The 17,087-nt window shown below is 41.8% G+C and overlaps 1 protein-coding gene across 1 annotated transcript in view; it reads left to right on the plus strand.

Annotated features, from left to right (window-relative positions):
* dysf (dysferlin, limb girdle muscular dystrophy 2B (autosomal recessive)) overlaps positions 1–17,087 on the plus strand; it is a gene marked incomplete at its 5' end in the record, with an annotated part of 91,212 nt that overhangs the window by 39,969 nt on the left and 34,156 nt on the right. The window contains 3 exon segments of the mRNA XM_040007057.1: positions 3,466–3,525; positions 13,462–13,473; positions 15,652–15,750. Of these exon segments, the coding sequence (XP_039862991.1) occupies positions 3,466–3,525; positions 13,462–13,473; positions 15,652–15,750 (171 nt within the window).

A 17,087-nucleotide genomic window follows, 5' to 3' on the forward strand; every position in this document is an offset into this window, starting at 1 on the left:
CTTAACCCACAGGCGCCACAAAAGCTGCGCGCGCGTGCGCGCGCACACACACACACACACACACACACACACACACACACACACACACACACACACACACACACACACACACACACACACACACTTGTGTTTCTGTCACTTAGAGGACATTACATTGACTTTAATTTATCTAAATGATAATTAAACCCTTGACTAAACCTACCAAAACTTCATGTTAAAACTGAATGATCAACATTATGGAGACGTGTTTATGCATTTACATCATAAGGAAAACACATACACACAAATACGTGCACTATTTAACATAAGGAGACATCATGGGACTTTCTCTAATATATTGCTGTTACCTCATTCTTACGACACTGACCATTTTTCCATTCTCTTGCACTGATGCAAAACCTCAATTGCCTTGTTGTGTTTGAGGGGGGAGGGCAGTGGTAAATGTTTAGTGACATGGGAGTTCAAAAAAATATGTACAACATGAGCTAAATAAGCGAGGTTAATTAGTGCGTCTGCGGGTGTTGAAATCAGTGTACACTCCCTGACATTAACACCCTTATCCAATTAAAATGTGCAGTTCATCATCAGAACAGCTTTGTGTGGGTACAATAACAGTCACGCAACTGGATGATAAATTTGCAGTGACAGCTTAAAAAGAAAAAAGAAAATCTGCACTCTTGTCAACCCAATTTGCAGATTCAGACCGGGCGATGAGTTAGAAGTTGTAAATTAATGGAGCAAAGTGCAACATTTGATCAGCAACAAGCAGCTTTGTTTCAGCAGATTCTTTGTACTGCTGAAATTCTTCGTTGCACTTTAAAAAAAATGCAAAAAACCCAAACTTGGCGCACAGCTAACTTGTTTAATTAAATTGGTCTTTGATAATCAATCTTTGTGGAGCTTCATCTGTTTCTTCTTAACTTGAAGATTGCAAACTTTTAAAGAATAAAAGTGGGATGGTGATCAGTTCACAGCTTGTGCAAAATAAAATGATTAAACGCTGAGGTTTCTTCTTGAAAGTCAAAGTCAGCAGAGACATGTGGCAACCAGTTGTAGTCAAATCGAATCAAGTGTCCAATTGGATACTTGAATATTGGAACTAATTTATTTATAGTACTACAAGGACATCGCTGTCCACAGTTTAGTGGACAGTGATGTCCACAGCAATTCATAATGACTCCACTCCCTTATGTGAGAATTTTGTGTAATTCAAGCTACCAGCACACTCACACCCACCTCTGGATGGGTCGTCAGCTTTTGTGGCAACATCATTGCCAGGGAATTTGTCCACCCACCACAACCAAACTCCTTATTGACTTTCCATTGGCATTGTTTTCCTGGTGCCTTGTGTGCCATCACCACATAATGCATTTTGAGGAGGCTGTGGTCACTTCACATTATTCACTGAGATCAGGTTGCATGTAACCTTGGTTAAACATGGGTTGAAAACCACTTAACTTTGTTCTGATTTTTAAAGAAGTTTACCATTTAAGAGCTGCATTTTGTTTTGTTTTTTCGTGAATTATTGCTATTAGTTCAGATTGCTCCAACAAAACAAATACTGATACTCTGTTTTCCAATTTGAAATCATTACACATGTTTGAAAATTCACTAGGGTTTACTACTATTACTAGGGCTGGACGATTTTCTCCAAAGTCTGGGACACTATCCACTTCCATAATACATACCGTTTCACCAGCAGCAGTAATCCTGGAGACACAAAGAGAGACAGACATAGTCTTCACTTTCCATTTCCATATTTAGTAAAATCTTTTTCTCTTTCGGCCTATAGTTCATCTAAGTTTTTCAGTCTCTCTCTCTACGCTGCTCTTCCCTGTACTCCGCAGTCAAAAACTCAGCAGTAAAATGACAAACATAAAACCTGGTTAAACAAAAAGGTTGGATCTGCACGTGCACAAGCATCCTTTTTACAAGAGATCGCACAGTAGTGAGATAGATTCTCTTTAATAGGAATCGTACAATAATCAGTTGGGAAACAAGCCAAATATCACTATTTAACACGATTTGTTAACTTTTGGCAGTCAGTCTGACCATCGTCGGTTGCCTGCATCATCTTCCGTGAGCACAAACCTTCTTTCCACCCATTTTGCTACTCAGGCTTTTGGTTATAAAGGCATCAGTATTTACCCCTTAGACCTGGCAGAGGTACTCTAAGGACTGTCGAGGAACTGTCAGGACGTGGGGATCTGACTGTGAAAACAAGGTCACTGCATGCTTATTGAGTACTGACATGTAAATAACAAGGTTGGCCCAACCTAACATAAACGATGCTTTCATCCTGATTTATAACTATTATGGGACTATAAAGTAAATTAAATTATAGTAAGAGTTCAGACTAATGTAAGAGGTCATAAAGTCATTAGGAGTTTTTTTCTGAAGGTGTAAACTTTATTGTTACAAATATCTACAAGTTATGTCCATACATTTTTTTAATATAAAGTCTACCACTGCAAGGTGATGACGGCACAAAAATACAATAACTGCATTCAGATTTTCCCATCCTATCTTTGTTCTATCCTTCTCTGTTCTCAGCTGATCTCTAACTTTGTCTAAACACTCGAGGCCAGATTTACTAATGAGTGGTGCGAATGCAAACTGGCCTTTAAATTCATGTGAGTTGTGTTTATATAGCACTGTACAATTATACAGTGGTGTAAAAGCAAAAATACTGTTTGTTTTTATAAAGACTCTCAAACTGATTTACTAGCATCTGCGACACATAATTTACTGCTAATTATGCATGATATGATGCATGGTATGATATTTAATACAGAAAAAAAGGTGTGTTTTTAATGTTTGATTTTGAAATTAACTAACTGTGCGATGATAATAAAAACAGCTCAGCTGTTGTAAATCACTCATGTTTAGTAAATCTGGCTCTTTGTCCTCCTAATCTGGGTTCTGTCACAGTCCATCAGAGTAAATTCTCTGAAGTATAAGGCCGTTACTAACCCTAACCCCAATCCTTCTCTAATGTGTATTTTGGTGGAAGATAAAACAGATTTATTGCTTCTGTATTTTACCAGTATCATGGAGAAAAAAAAGGCATATTCTGATTGCCTTGGGTTAGAGTTGGGGTTAGGGCTGTGGTCATCTACAGTGATGACTTAGACCTGGGTATCTGCATTTCTTCCATAGTGGGACCTTCCAGGGAAATAACACAATTGCACACTCAGTTCATGTTTAGAACCCACGATGGTGACAGTGATGTTTCTGTGTTTGAGTCGCTGATGTCCCTTCAAATGTTAGTAGATAATGTCTAACAGTGTCTAATGTTATAATTTTCATGTATATTTCTAATATCATGTTCCTTCTTTTTGAGTGATTAACACTTTCAAATTGTCTTTTATGATTCATCATTGAGATGTGTTGCAAATATTGAAGCTAACTCTAACAAACTAACCTGAAAGTGTGTGTTTCTGTGTGTGTATATATGTGTTGTAGCTTGGGGATGGAACCAGTTCTGCTATCATTAACCTTTCAACCTCTAGTTCCAGCCTTCATGTAGGTAACAAACTCATCTTGTCATTCATTTCATTCATTGAACAAGAATGTCAGTCATGCTTTGCATTTACTTTTCATTGCACTTGTTTTTTTTCATCATCCATCCATACATCATACCTCCCAGCCTCCCACTTAATTGTCTTTTTTTTCACATACTAAAGAGAAAGTGGAAACTTACTGCAAATCTGCTCATATTGGCAACAGACTGTCTAGATTTTTTTAAAAAGGTCTACACCAGAGCCAGGAAATTTTTACAGTGGTCGCCAGGCGGAGGATACTAGTGGAAACTGATGTCGCTCTTATATTGAACACAGCATTGAGCCAAATGTTCGGTCTCCCTTCTTATCATTTGGCTCATTTGTGCACCACATGCACCATGAGACAAGTCTGTTACAACTCAAGATGTTAGCGAGGTTGCAACTGTTGATAAAATTCATACAGTGGATGTTGTTAGGAGTCCACAAGGAAAAAGCTGCTGTAAAATGAAAATGGCTGTCAAAAAAAAAAAAACTCCCAAAGTTTACATTTAAATTCAAGTTACTGTATGTAACTGTATTTTATTAATTTGTTTCTCTAATGGATATCATCATTTGGCTGTTTTCCACTGCAAAACAGCAAGGTGTTTTATCTTTTCATGAAGAAGGTCTTTGCCACTCAGCAAAAACTTGTTGAAAAGATGTTTAATATGCTCTCAAAATACAATGCTGGAATTTGGGTAAAAAAAAAAAAAAACATCAATTGTGAAATGCTGCTCTTTCAGGTCAGTGAAAATATGTCTGGAAAAAGGTTTCTCTTTATGTCTGACACCTCGGATTCAAAACCTGAGGTTTTTTTGTTTTTTTGCAGTGACATTCATTACTTATTACTGCACCAACAAACTATAGTAGCATGTGCCTGCAATAATGAGGCCTTTTCATGTGGAGTTTGCATGTTCCTCCATTGCCTGCGTATTTCTCTGGGTACTCCAGGTTAGGTTCCTACTCACACAGGCTCAGTAACAGCCAGCAAGCACTCACCAACCAGTCAGAGACTAGTTGCCAGGGGATTGCTGACAAGTCCTTATGCCTGTGGCCCAGTGGTTCTTATCTGGCAATAGGTGTGAATGTGAGCCCTCACTTCCAACCAGCTGTTTTTCAGCACTACTTAGAAGCACCTACCTGCCTATTATACCCCAAAAACGGGGCTGAAAAGACCCTATAAATGGATGGGGTCCAAAACAGTCTGTGGGAATTTTTTGCCATCTCTAAGTAAAAAAAAAACAACAAAAACACACACATTAATTAGTAAAAAGGCAGTCAAAATCTAAAACTAATAAACAATGTTTCAGGTGATGCCAGGTCACAGTGTGTAGACAGTAGCACAGTTTTAGTTTTGCTATCTATCGATGAAGTTTATTTGAAGTAAGACACTGTTGAATAACACTGAATGCAGACAGATGAGGGTCGATCTGGAATGAGATAAAAGTGGGGCTTTTTTCCTGCTGCCAGGATGAAACGGGAGACTTGCTGCTTTGCTGGTCTCGTGTCAGAAAAATGCATCCTACTTGAGAAAGCCAGATTTTACAGAGCGACACACCGAGCTGTGCGGTTACACAGGAAATCTAATCCCACATTTGAACTTGGGGGAGGGGGGCTCCGCTGCTTGTTACATTCTTCTATTTTATTTATCTAAGCCAGGTCAATTTGAAGACTAAGCATGACCCGGACCAGCCTGAGCACACAAACATACACATCCAGTAGTGCTCTTTCCTTTCTTGCTCGAATTTGGGGGGGGGGATTTCTTCCTCTCCAAACAAAGATATTTGTTTTATTAAGGGTCAGATATTTAAAGCAGTCAAATTAAAAGCTCAGTTTTCTGTCTGGCCATGGCCAAAGTCAACAGAGCTGCTTATAGATCCTCTATACCACAACTCTCTGTGAGCTCTTACTAAAAGACAGAGGAAGGATGGATGAATGAGAGAGGGAGAAAGTGACTAAAAGAGAAGCAGAGAGAATGAAAAGAATCAGAAAAGTTTCAACTAAAGGAGCAAAAAGAGGCGGCTAATATCTCACGGCACCAGAGAAAGAAAGCATGCTCTCTCATGTGCCGTAAATCCTGGCATCCTTAATCTCTGGGTCGCAACCAAAAGAACAGGTCATGCGCGTATGTCTGATGATTACCAGATTACTGCAGCAGAGTGTGCGCTCAGCAGAGCCGCTTCCAAAGCAGATCAGTCAGATTTAGTTTCAGAGTTGGAAAAGTTTAAGAAGATCGGCTGTCAGGAGCGTCATGGCTCCTCAAAGCTCGGAGGCTCCAGCCCCCCTTTCGTGATATCTGAGATCTAACGTCGCTCAGATGGAAAATGAACATTATATGTCACGTCTCATCGGCAGAATGCGTGCACGATGACAGTATATATCGTGGTTCAAACCAACCTCTGTGTTTTCTCATTTCCATAAGGAAACTGGATTTCAAAAATCTGTCAGGTCACTATAATCTGGTTTTTGTGTCTGCTTTTTCTATCGTTGTACCTCTGCCATTAATTCTTATTAGAATTATTCCACTTCTTCTCCAAAAAGCAGTCCGTTTTGGTTAAAAATCCTGCTCTGAAAATGTTGCAGTTTACCTCAACTTCCATAAATCCTTCCTGGCTGCTTTGGATCCAGAGAAACTAACTGACATGGCTTTGTGCCAGGCGACTTTGTGGCATTTTTGGGGGTTTGTGAAACACACATTTATGGCCCTATAATGACACTGTAACCAGAAACAAGATGTCAAAATAGCTTAGTAAATCATTATTGTTTTTCTTGTTCTGCTAATTTCAGCCACAGGCTGATGTAAGCTGCTGTTCAACTCCAGAATCTGAGCGCTGCACATATTTGTTGCCCAGACCATCATCCAGATGTGTCTGTGCTTTTAAAGATGGCACTGGTGTACTTTTAAGTCTATCATTAGTCGCAAGTTAGTGTTTGAACTTTCAGATATCAGACAGACTTTCAAAAAGCTGCTGTGAAAAGCCTGATTCACCCAACATCTTGCTGACAATAGAAGGACATTGTTTATTGTAGCTGGTGACCATAGCGGACCATTTAGCAGCTAAAGATGCAGACACAGATGCTTCAAGGTTCTTTATTTGTCACATGCATAGTTATACAAGTATAACACACAGTGAAATGTAGCCTGACACGCTCCTCGACATGTGCAAAAATTGGGGGGGGGGGTGTAGAGGAAGAACTATATATATATATATATATATATATATATATATATATATATATATATATATATATATATATATATATATATATATATATATATATATATATACATACACACATATAGTATATACACTGGGTGAATGTGCAGTAGTAGCAGCAAGCAGGTGAATTCTGTACATTAATATGAATAGACATCTGACTATTTTACAGGATAGACAATATAAACATATTTAAAATTAAAGGAATTGAAATGTACATTGTGCCTTGGTTTAGTGTCTGGAAGAGTCCTGACTCAGTCAATTATAGATGATGTGAGAGGGCGGGTGTGTGTGTTTAGGGCACGGATGGCTTGGGGATAGAAGCTCCTCTTGAGTCTCTCTGTCCTTGCCCGGAAGATGCGGAACCTTCTACCAGATTGCAGAAGTTGGAACAGTTTGTTGCCAGGATGGGACGGGTCCTTCAGTATCTGCGCTGCTCTAGTCCGGCATCTCCTGGTGTAGGTGTACTGAAGCGGGGGGAGAGCAATCCTGCAGCAGCGTTCTGCTGTACGGATCACTCTCTGGAGAGCTTTTTGGTCCTTCACACAGCTGTTCCCGAACCACGATGTCATGTTCTGTGTGAGGATGCTCTCCACAGCGCCTGTATAGAAAATCCTGAGGATCTTTGGAGAGACCCTGAACTTCCTCAGTTGTCGTAGGTGATACAGGCGCTGCCTAGCCTTTTTGGTCTGGACCTGAATGTGGGCAGCCCTATGTCAGGTCTGAGGAGATGTGGACACCAAGATACTTGAAGGACTGCACCCTCTCCACTGGAGCTCCATTGATGATGATGGGCTTGTAGTCTCTGTGCTGACCCCTTCTGAAGTCCACCACCAGCTCCTTGGTCTTGCTGACGTTCAGCTGGAGGTGGTTGTCCTGGCACCACGATGCCAGATTCTTCACTTCATCCATGTAGGCCGCCTCATCGTTGTTGGAGATGGCACCCAACACCACTGTGTCGTCAGCAAACTTCACAATGGTGTTGGAGCCATGGGTGGCCACACAGTCTGAAGTGTAGAGGGAGTAGAGCAGTGGCGAGAGGACACATCCCTGAGGTGCTCCTGTGTTGATGGTGATGCTGTTGGAGAAGCACCTGCCCACCCTCACCACCTGAGTTCTGCCAGTGAGGAAGTCCAACACCCACTGCACACAGACGGCTGTTAAGTCCCAGATCCCTCAGCTTTGTGAACAGTCTGCAGGGCACTATTGTGTTAAACGCTGAACTGTAATCAACAAACAGCATTCGCACATAGTTACCCTGTTTCTTGTCCACGTGGCTGAGAGTGGTGTGTAGGACGTGGGCGATGGCATCCTCTGTGGATCTGTTGGATCTGTAGGCGAACTGCAGCGGATCTGTGGTGTCTGGGATGGAGGAGGAGATGATGTTCTTCAGCAGCCTCTCAAACACCTTCATTACTACCGAGGTCAGTGCAACTGGCCGGTAATCGTTCAGGGATGAGGGTTTGCTGTTCTTGGGCACAGGGATGATGGTGGATCTTTTGAAGCATGTGGGGACCACAGACTTTGCCAGGGACTCGTTGAAGATGTAAGTGAACACACCTGCTAGCTGGTCAGCACAGCAGCGCAGCAGACGGCCGGTGATGCCGTCTGGCCCCGCCGCTTTCCTTGTGTTCACTCTCCTCAGTGCCGCTCGGACGTCATGCTCCGCGATGCTGGTCACCGGGCTCTCGCTGATGACGTCACTGTCCTCGGTAGTCAGGCGGTAGATAGCATTAGCCGCCTGGCTAACCTCGAAACGGGCGTAGAACTGATTCAGCTCGTTGGTGAATGCAGAGTCGGCGTTGATCGGCGCAGTGTCCCTGGCTTTGTAGTCCGTAATGGTGCGTAGTCCGTGCCACATACTCCGTGTGTCGCCCTGGTGGAAGCGGGACTCCACACGTTCCCGGTACCTGCGTTTGGCATCTCTCACCGCGCGCCGCACGCCATATGAGGCCGCTTTGTAGGCGCTCATATCGCCAGTGGCGAGACCTGCGTTGTAGGAGGCGGTCCTGGCGTTTACTGCAGTGCGGATCGATCTGTCCATCCACGGTTTCTGGTTTGGGAATGTGGTGACTCTCGCAGTGGGGATAATCTCCTCCGCTAGCATATTGACGAAGCATACTGCTACTTCCGTGAACTCGTTGATGTCGACTGCGCATGCTCTGAACATGTCCCAGTCTACGTCGTTGAGTGCGTCCTGTAGCGTAGCTTCTGATTGGGCAGTCCACCGTTTTACCACCCTCTTGGTCACGTCTTCCCTCCGTATGCTTTGTTTATACTGGGGAATGAGGAACATGGCGTTGTGGTCAGACTTCCCAAAAGCCGGGTGTGAGACAGCTTTGTAGCCCTGCTTGTATGGCGTGTAGCAGTGATCCAAAATCCGATCCCCTCTCGTTGGACACGAGACATGCTGGTAAAAGTTTGGCATGACTTGTCTGAGGTTCGCTTTGTTAAAGTCTCCTGCTACAATGAGGGCTGCGCCCGGGTCCTTGTTTTGAAGCGAGCTCAGCACATCATGTAATTCGGACAAAGCCATACCTGTGTCCGCTTGGGGTGGGATGTAGACCGCCGTGGTCGATGACTGAGGTGAACTCACGGGGCAGATAGAAAGGGCGGCACTTAATGCTCAGGAACTCCAGATGTGGCGAGCAGCCGCTGGAGAGAGTAGAAATGCTCCTGGCATCACACCACTTTCTGTTTATCATGAAACACACTCCCCCACCTTTGGTTTTGTTTGACTCTGCCGTTCTGTCTGCGCGGAGCACAAAGAATGAATCCGACGGAGTTACGGCCTGGTCCGGCACGGTGGGGGACAGCCATGTCTCTGTGAAGCACAGAATGTTGCAGTCCCTCATGTCACGTTGGAAGGTGACCCTTGCTCTTAGGTCATCGAGCTTGTTCTCCATGGATTGTACATTGGCCAGTAGGATACTGGGCAGTGGTGCGCGATGTGCCTGCTGTCTCAGTCTGTTCCTAATACCAGCGCGTTTTCCCCGGCGCTTCTTTGTTCTGTGCCTCGGATGAGCGGCCCGTCCTTTGTTGTTCTCCGCGCCGCGTAGAATCTCTGGCGGCCAGGAAGGGTCAGGTTTAAAAGTGTCCAAGATTAGATGTGCAACCTTGGCACCGATGTTTACAAGTGATCCGCTGTCGTATACTATAAGACTAGAGGATTTTGGGATGTAAACCAGAGCAAAAAATAGGTAAAAAACAAGAAAAGTGGATAGTCGGAGCGGAGCGGTCAGGAAGGCGTCTGGACGTGGCCGCGCCATCTACACATTATAGAGAGCCTATCCGACTTGGCATCTGAGGCCAACAGTCAACATTTAGGTAGTTAGGGCATCAGGGTTAAGGCTATCTGTTCTTTTTTTATACTTGTTAACCTTTATTTAACAGGACAGTGGAGAGATACCAGGAAAGCCAGGATGAGGGGTAAGACGCACAGTTACTGGCCTCAGGGCAGATTTGAACCCAGGCCTATATGGGTTACCTTCTCAACCCAGTGGGCTAAATCAGTGTCCATGACTTCCTATTCTGTCAGTTAATGTTTGCTAGTCCTCCATATATGATTCCCAATTGTCTTTGGTGTTACATATAGCATGGACTGTTTACTAGCAGCCACAGCTTGCTCAAACAGTCAGTAGCAAATGCAAGAAAGTTTGTTATTTTCAAAACCTGTGTCGCTTTTTGAGGCTTCTGAGGTTCTTTTAAATTGGGGAGAATGTGAGTACAAATTGTTTTCTGCATATCAGATTGGCTTTTCAGATAAATGGGCTAGTCGGCGGTATGAGTTTAGAACAGCATATGAAAAAAGCTTTCAGAAACTGGACATGCTGTAGATTGAGTCAGCCCTGTGTAATATCAATCAACGATAGCAAAGAAGACATTCATTTATGTGCAAATGCCACAGATTTTTACTTGAGGTTTGCTGTTATGCCTTGAAACCGCAGTGGAGCAAATGACAAATACATGCAAACAGTTGTGCCTAAGAAGCCAACATAGTTTTTCCACTTTCTTCACACTGACCAGTTTATTTTAGAGGTATGGAATGAGGTCAAAGAAAATTTGAGTTTTTGGCAGAATGGCTTGCTGCTTCAGAAAATTCTCATGTAGACAACCGATCTTTGGGTAGGAAAAGTTTTTGATTCGGGTGCTTTGAAGTCAACGTTGCCGGATTGGTTGAAATGGACCATACGTTTTTGGCATAAAATTAGAGGACACTGCACGGCTTCCCGGGTATGCTGCACACCACCAAAGTGAGCCAACATATCCAACCAAGCAGCATCTATAGCTGAAAACTAAGCTTAATTAGTGTGAAAGTTGTCAGTCATCCAGGTCATCATCTGGACCGCTAAGTTATCAGCTACTCCAAACAAACTGCTTTCATGGACTGTGCTGGTTCATCAAACGCACACACCCACACATAAATAATTACTACAAAGTAGGAATGCACAACATGTTTTACAGATCAAAACTGAAGCACAAACTTCTTTTTTTAATGCAGTTATCTGACAAAAGATGTACTAGTTGTACAGTTAGGCTAAGAAATGTGCATTACAGTTTTGATAAGTAAACGTTTAGTTACTTACTTTTGTGTTTCTCAGGACTAATTAGCATGTATTTGGTGCAATAAGTGCTTGCCAACCGAGCTTGTTAGTGTTAGCAGATCCTTTAGACCTCCACCCTTGTGTCCAAATATGCTCACTTCTGGCTCTAAAAGTAGCAGGTGGTGGTAGTGGCCAAAATGCTAACATTTAGGCAAACCAAGCAATGATGTCATGGTGGCAAAGTCCGTCTTTTATTCACAGTCTACGGTTCCACAGAGTAACCTCCACAGATGATTCACTGGGTGAATTGCAGCTTTTTGGGAGGCTCCTGATGTTGTCGATTATGTAAGGTCACAATTCATGCTGTTGGAACTTTGGCATGCTGGAATTTATCACAGATTATAATTCATCTAAAAACACTTTTCTTTTCTTGTTAGAGAGCAGCTCCCTCGTGATAAATGTGTATGTTTTTGACATTACAAGGCAACAAAAAGCTCCTAAACGCTCTGTCAGATTTGGCTCTTTATGTGTGTGAACTTTAAAGGAGGCCTCTTCCAGCCCCACCTGTGACCTCTGACTCTGTTGTGGATGGGGTTTCCCCACAAAAAAGCTTTTATGAAGCAGCTCGGTGCTCTTATGAACTCTTATGTAAATGCAGTCGCTCTGCTCGTAGAGTTCTTGGCAGTGCCAGTCTGGTTTGGTTAGGCTGGCTTTCCCCACAGGGCATAATGATAGGCTGCAAACCACACCGACACCCTGACCAGACCACTACAGGCTCTGTGTGTGTGTGTGTGTGTGTGTGTTCGATCTCCAGAGTGTATACTTAGTACAGAGTCTGGAACACTCCACCGGCGGCCTTAATCTGTCTGAATCAGGAGTCGTGGACTTGAGTGAACACACACACACTCACTTTCTGGCGCCCTGGTCATCAATGCTTGGCACCAGCAGCACACAGAGGGCACATAAACACACAGCAGACACTTCACGCCTCAGACACAGGGCACCGTGCATGTGTGTGTGTGTCATGTCCTAGTTAAACGCCACGTGCTGACCTTTTCCATGCCATGCTGCCACTTTGGAAAAATTAGGAATTCCATAGTCCCCCTGCTTCTCCTGTGTGCATGTGTGTGTTTCTGTCTCAGAGTTTGTGGGAAGTAGGAGAAAGGGGATTCCACACAAACCCAGTGCCATAAGAGCACTTTTGTTAAACATTTATGCCTTTACATACACACACATACACACACACACAAAGGAAAAAGTGGCGCATGCGTCACAACTGTGTTTCTGGAGTGTTCCTCAGAGGGTTGAAGGTTGCAGGGCGGGGATGAAATGTGTGTTTTTGTATGTGTGTGAAGATACACACTGTAGGTTGATCTGTCCCCACTGTATTCTCCATTTTTGTGGTCGCTGTTTCCTTGTTGTGTCAGGGCCAGCAGCTTGCCATCACACACACACACACACACACACACACACACACACACACACACACACACACACACACACACACACACACACACACACACTGAGATGGACAGACTTTTCGCTTCTGTGAGAAAATAATCAAAAATGAGCTTTTAAGTAGCTCTGCGGTCGGCGTTGCCAATGTGAGCAGACTTTTAGTAAATTTGATGGATGAGGCAGCTTCACGCTTGAGAAAATGGAAGTCTTGATAAAACACATGAAATAGGGTTTCTTTCCGAGATGTCACATATTTCCCCAAAAATCACATCGTATAAATCAAAATGAATCCAAACCTCAAAAAGCCATCAGTCAAGATTTCAAAAACAAAGATATATATTTTACCCTCCAAAACAGAACGACATTGTGAGCGCAGGATGACTCATAGCTGTAATAGTAAGGCTTTAACAGCCTTTGATTTAATGCCAGCAGTCATTTTGTAATAAAGGGATTTATTTCTTCTTCTACTTTTTTTTTATTATGGTGTATGTTTCATTTTGGATTGAAACCCCTAATGTGCTATGAGAATAAGTATTAAGAAATGTGTTGAAAAGCTCCTTAAAATGTGTTTAATCCCTCTACTTTAATGCGTGGTTACAATTCTGTCAGCATTTGTGCGTCTGCACTGAGTGATCGTGCAGTCTACGGTGAAATTTAATTTCTCTCTGACCTGTCTTTTGTTGTTAACGCTGACACTAGATGTTACAGTGGGTAAGTTTTGGAGCGCACCGACTTATAAAAAATGCCATTCCAAGGGTGTGAGATGGTGTGGTTTTGCCAAAACCACTGAAATCTTTCACACATTATGCACTACCAGTGCATTATAATCCCCCAGCGTCAGATGCTGCTGTTCTTTTGGCATCTGTGCCATGATGCAACGGGTTATTGATGATTGTAAGGGCCTTTGGTGTCACATTTAAATTGGTAGGCTTTTTTTTTTTTTTTTTTTTAGCTGCAGGGTTAATTTTGTCAAACCAAAACACAATCGTTTCCCAAACCCAACAGAGTAGCTTTTGTAAGCCAAACTAACAGCAGAAATTAAAATTAGGTGAAACAAAGCACGAAATACAACACTGTGATTTATTACACCAGTGATTTATTGCAGTTAAAAAACATTTAATGTGGACCTTTTAAAAGGGAAACTATATGCCCAACTGCACCCAAAACCCTTGTGCATCATGATGGAGCTGCAGTATCTGACACCCATCTGGTGTGAAATTATGTTGGCAGTGCAATATGTGTAAATGCATCTCATTCTGGTAACTTTTGCACTTGCATGCATTTGCCCCATCTGTTAACTCAGGGTGGAAAATTAATTTTCCCAGCAGGCTACATGAGAAACTGGGACTGTTGTGGAGGGCCACACCAATAAGCTTAAAAATGTATATTAAGCAAAAGTGAGATCAGCTTAATTTAGTTCAACAACTCCATTCTGCTTAGTATTAACTTTCTATCTTTATAAAGTGGGACTATTGTGGAGGGCTGCATCAATAGGATGAGCTCAATATTACTCAGTATTAATTTTATTTCTTTATAAGCTTACTGTTGCGGTTCTTCACAACCATCCCAGTTTCTCACCTCGTAAGACCCAAGGACTGTTGTGGAGGGCCACACCAATAAACTGAACTCAGGTTTGCTCAATTTTCATTTGACCTCTGTGTTATTGGTGCAGCCCTACACAACAGTCCCAGTTTCAGGTGGAGATTGGCTCCAAAAAAGAAAGAAATACTTAGGAAACAATAAAATCAAAGCAATCAATGTTTTCCAGAGACTGAGAAGTAATGCGTTTGGAGAAAACAAATTAAGAGACATTTTGCTTCTAACACTAAAAAACCTTTTTTAGATTATGGGATTTTTTTTTGTCAGAACTTTAAATGGTATTAAATTTAAGCAGGGGTATGTTAAATTTAGGGTTGTGCACAAATTACAAACTTGGATTCCTTGGATTCTTAGTCTGACCTCTTTCATACTCTCTTAATCACATGAACTACACCAGCCAATCTCTCGGTAGATAACTTCAGTCCAGCCTCAGTGAGTTTGTGTTTTCAGGAAGGTTGTTAACATTTTCACATTTTCACTACATCTGGCCTCGTCTGATCAGCATAAAACACCCAAAAAAGACAATGAAAGCACCAAGTATTTTTTGTTCCTGAAGAATATTACTAGGTTATAGAGAGACGTGGTGAAAAACAGCTTGGAGCAAGGTAGCAGAATAATTAATTTCTTCATGAATAAATATACATTTTTGGACTCTTTTGGCATAACTCGGTTCTTCTTATGTCCATGTTGATTTTCGTCCACTTTGTGCCAGTTCCCATCCCAGTGTTGCCCGTTTCCATTGCCTCAGAACGCCCATATACCATGACCTTAATGCCATGGAGTCACCAGAGACAATTTTTACTTGTGTTGACGTAACTTGGCTAACTCGATGTTGCCATGCGATCATTGGAAAAATCATGAAAAGCGCTGCAGTGCTCTACAAAGTCAAATAGCACTCACTGCAGGACTTTGAACAGGTTTGAAAGGTCAAAGGTTCTTCAGAAGAAGTTCAGATATCAAACAAACACAGCCCATAAACGACACAAAAATCACTTTCAGTAGCCACAGACAATTTGGTGGGATTGGAAATGACCTTTCAAGTATTTATTTACTTATTTTTAGTTTGACTCGTCAGGTAAATGAAGCAGCAAGAAAGTAACGCAAACATGAAGTCAAACCAACACAAATATTTTTTTAAATAATATTACGCAAGCCATAAGACTGCATGCAGAGCAAACCTGAATGATTCAAAAGTATCATTTGGGTTTTACCAAACAACACAGCCTTATTTATATTCAGCACCTCCTATTCAACCTTCCAAACTCTGACATCTGATTGTGTGACCAACAGGGAGAAGAGATTATGGACTGGTGGAGTAAGTTCTACGCATCGACTGGAGAGAAAAACAAGTGTGCGACTTATCTGGAGGAAGGCTTTGACACTCTCAAGGTAAGGATGTGTGTTAAGTGCTTGTAGGAAACAAATGTTGTTGTTTTTTTGTTTTTTCCTTAACTAAATGTATATATCTTTCAAATGAAACTTGCAAATAATACATATGTTACAACTAGATACAAGATTCTTATTAAGTTTGTCTAGTATGATGTGGGAATTCATATATTCGAACATGCAATTGGCTATATTCTTTAGGCAGCTGTGGCTCAAGTGGTAAGTTAATTTAAAGCATTAATTGTATCCATCTTTTACTGGTCCAGCCCTTTGCAGCAGCCCTACTTTTTCCATTTGATCCATGAGAAAATTAACCACCTAACCCTTTATTAACCTCTTAGATCCCAGGGGTGGACAATTCGTTTTCCCAAGAGAAAATGGGACAGTTGTGGAGGGCTGCTTAATCAGTTAATAAATCTGAAATAACATTCGATTATTCTGACTCACATTTGACAAAATGTAAAGCTTCAAAGTTCCAGCTGTCTGAAGCATGAACCAACACCAATAATGTAACAGCTTGTAAGATAGCATTGGTTTAGTACTAAATTTAGTTTAAATGGGGAGGCTGATGGTGAGAGAAGTGTGTCTTCTTTATTCCTACAAGGCATATCTGAAGTTATTTTGAAGCAGATGTATGTAAATGAATTCGTTGAGCCATTGGTCAACAGAACTCTGCCAAATCTGATAAAACCTTTGCACAAGGTTATGGTTTCACTTATGACTCAGTGTGCCAGCATGTTCAGTGTCTTTGGCTCATCACACCAGAGCACTAAGCAAATCATGTTATGGATACTGCTAAATTAGTACAATTATAAGTGCACTTACCTGAATAATTTTTGTATACATCTGCTGTCACAGAGTTTAAACTTTTTTCTAACCTCTGCTTTGTCAATGCATCAGTGCAACAACACTCCTGTAGCTTTTGGGCAGCTGTGGCTCAGGTGGTAGGTTAATGTAAAGGGTTAATGTGACGTGCAGGCCATTTATCATCTATGAAGGACTATGGAATACAACATTTTTCCATATGGGTAAGAGAGATGATCCAAATACAGGACACTGCAGACTGAATATTAAGCAATAGGCAAGCCTTTAATGCAAACTATCAAAGAAAACTATGCTTCAAAGTTAAAACGTAAAACAATAAATAAGTAAATAACAGGAGATAATCAAAAGTCAAATACAAAATAGCCAAAAACAGTCAAAGGAAAAAAGAACCCAAGGAACATGACAAATTAAAAAATGTAATTGTTTAATTGTTTAATTGTCTTTGCGCTCTTTGGGGCTGCTTTCATGAGTAAATAATTTTATGCGACATGTGCATCTTGTAAAACTGCACTACA

This window comes from Simochromis diagramma, unplaced genomic scaffold (genome assembly GCF_900408965.1).
Source record: "Simochromis diagramma unplaced genomic scaffold, fSimDia1.1 OVJJ01000531.1, whole genome shotgun sequence".
Taxonomy (NCBI): domain Eukaryota; kingdom Metazoa; phylum Chordata; class Actinopteri; order Cichliformes; family Cichlidae; genus Simochromis; species Simochromis diagramma.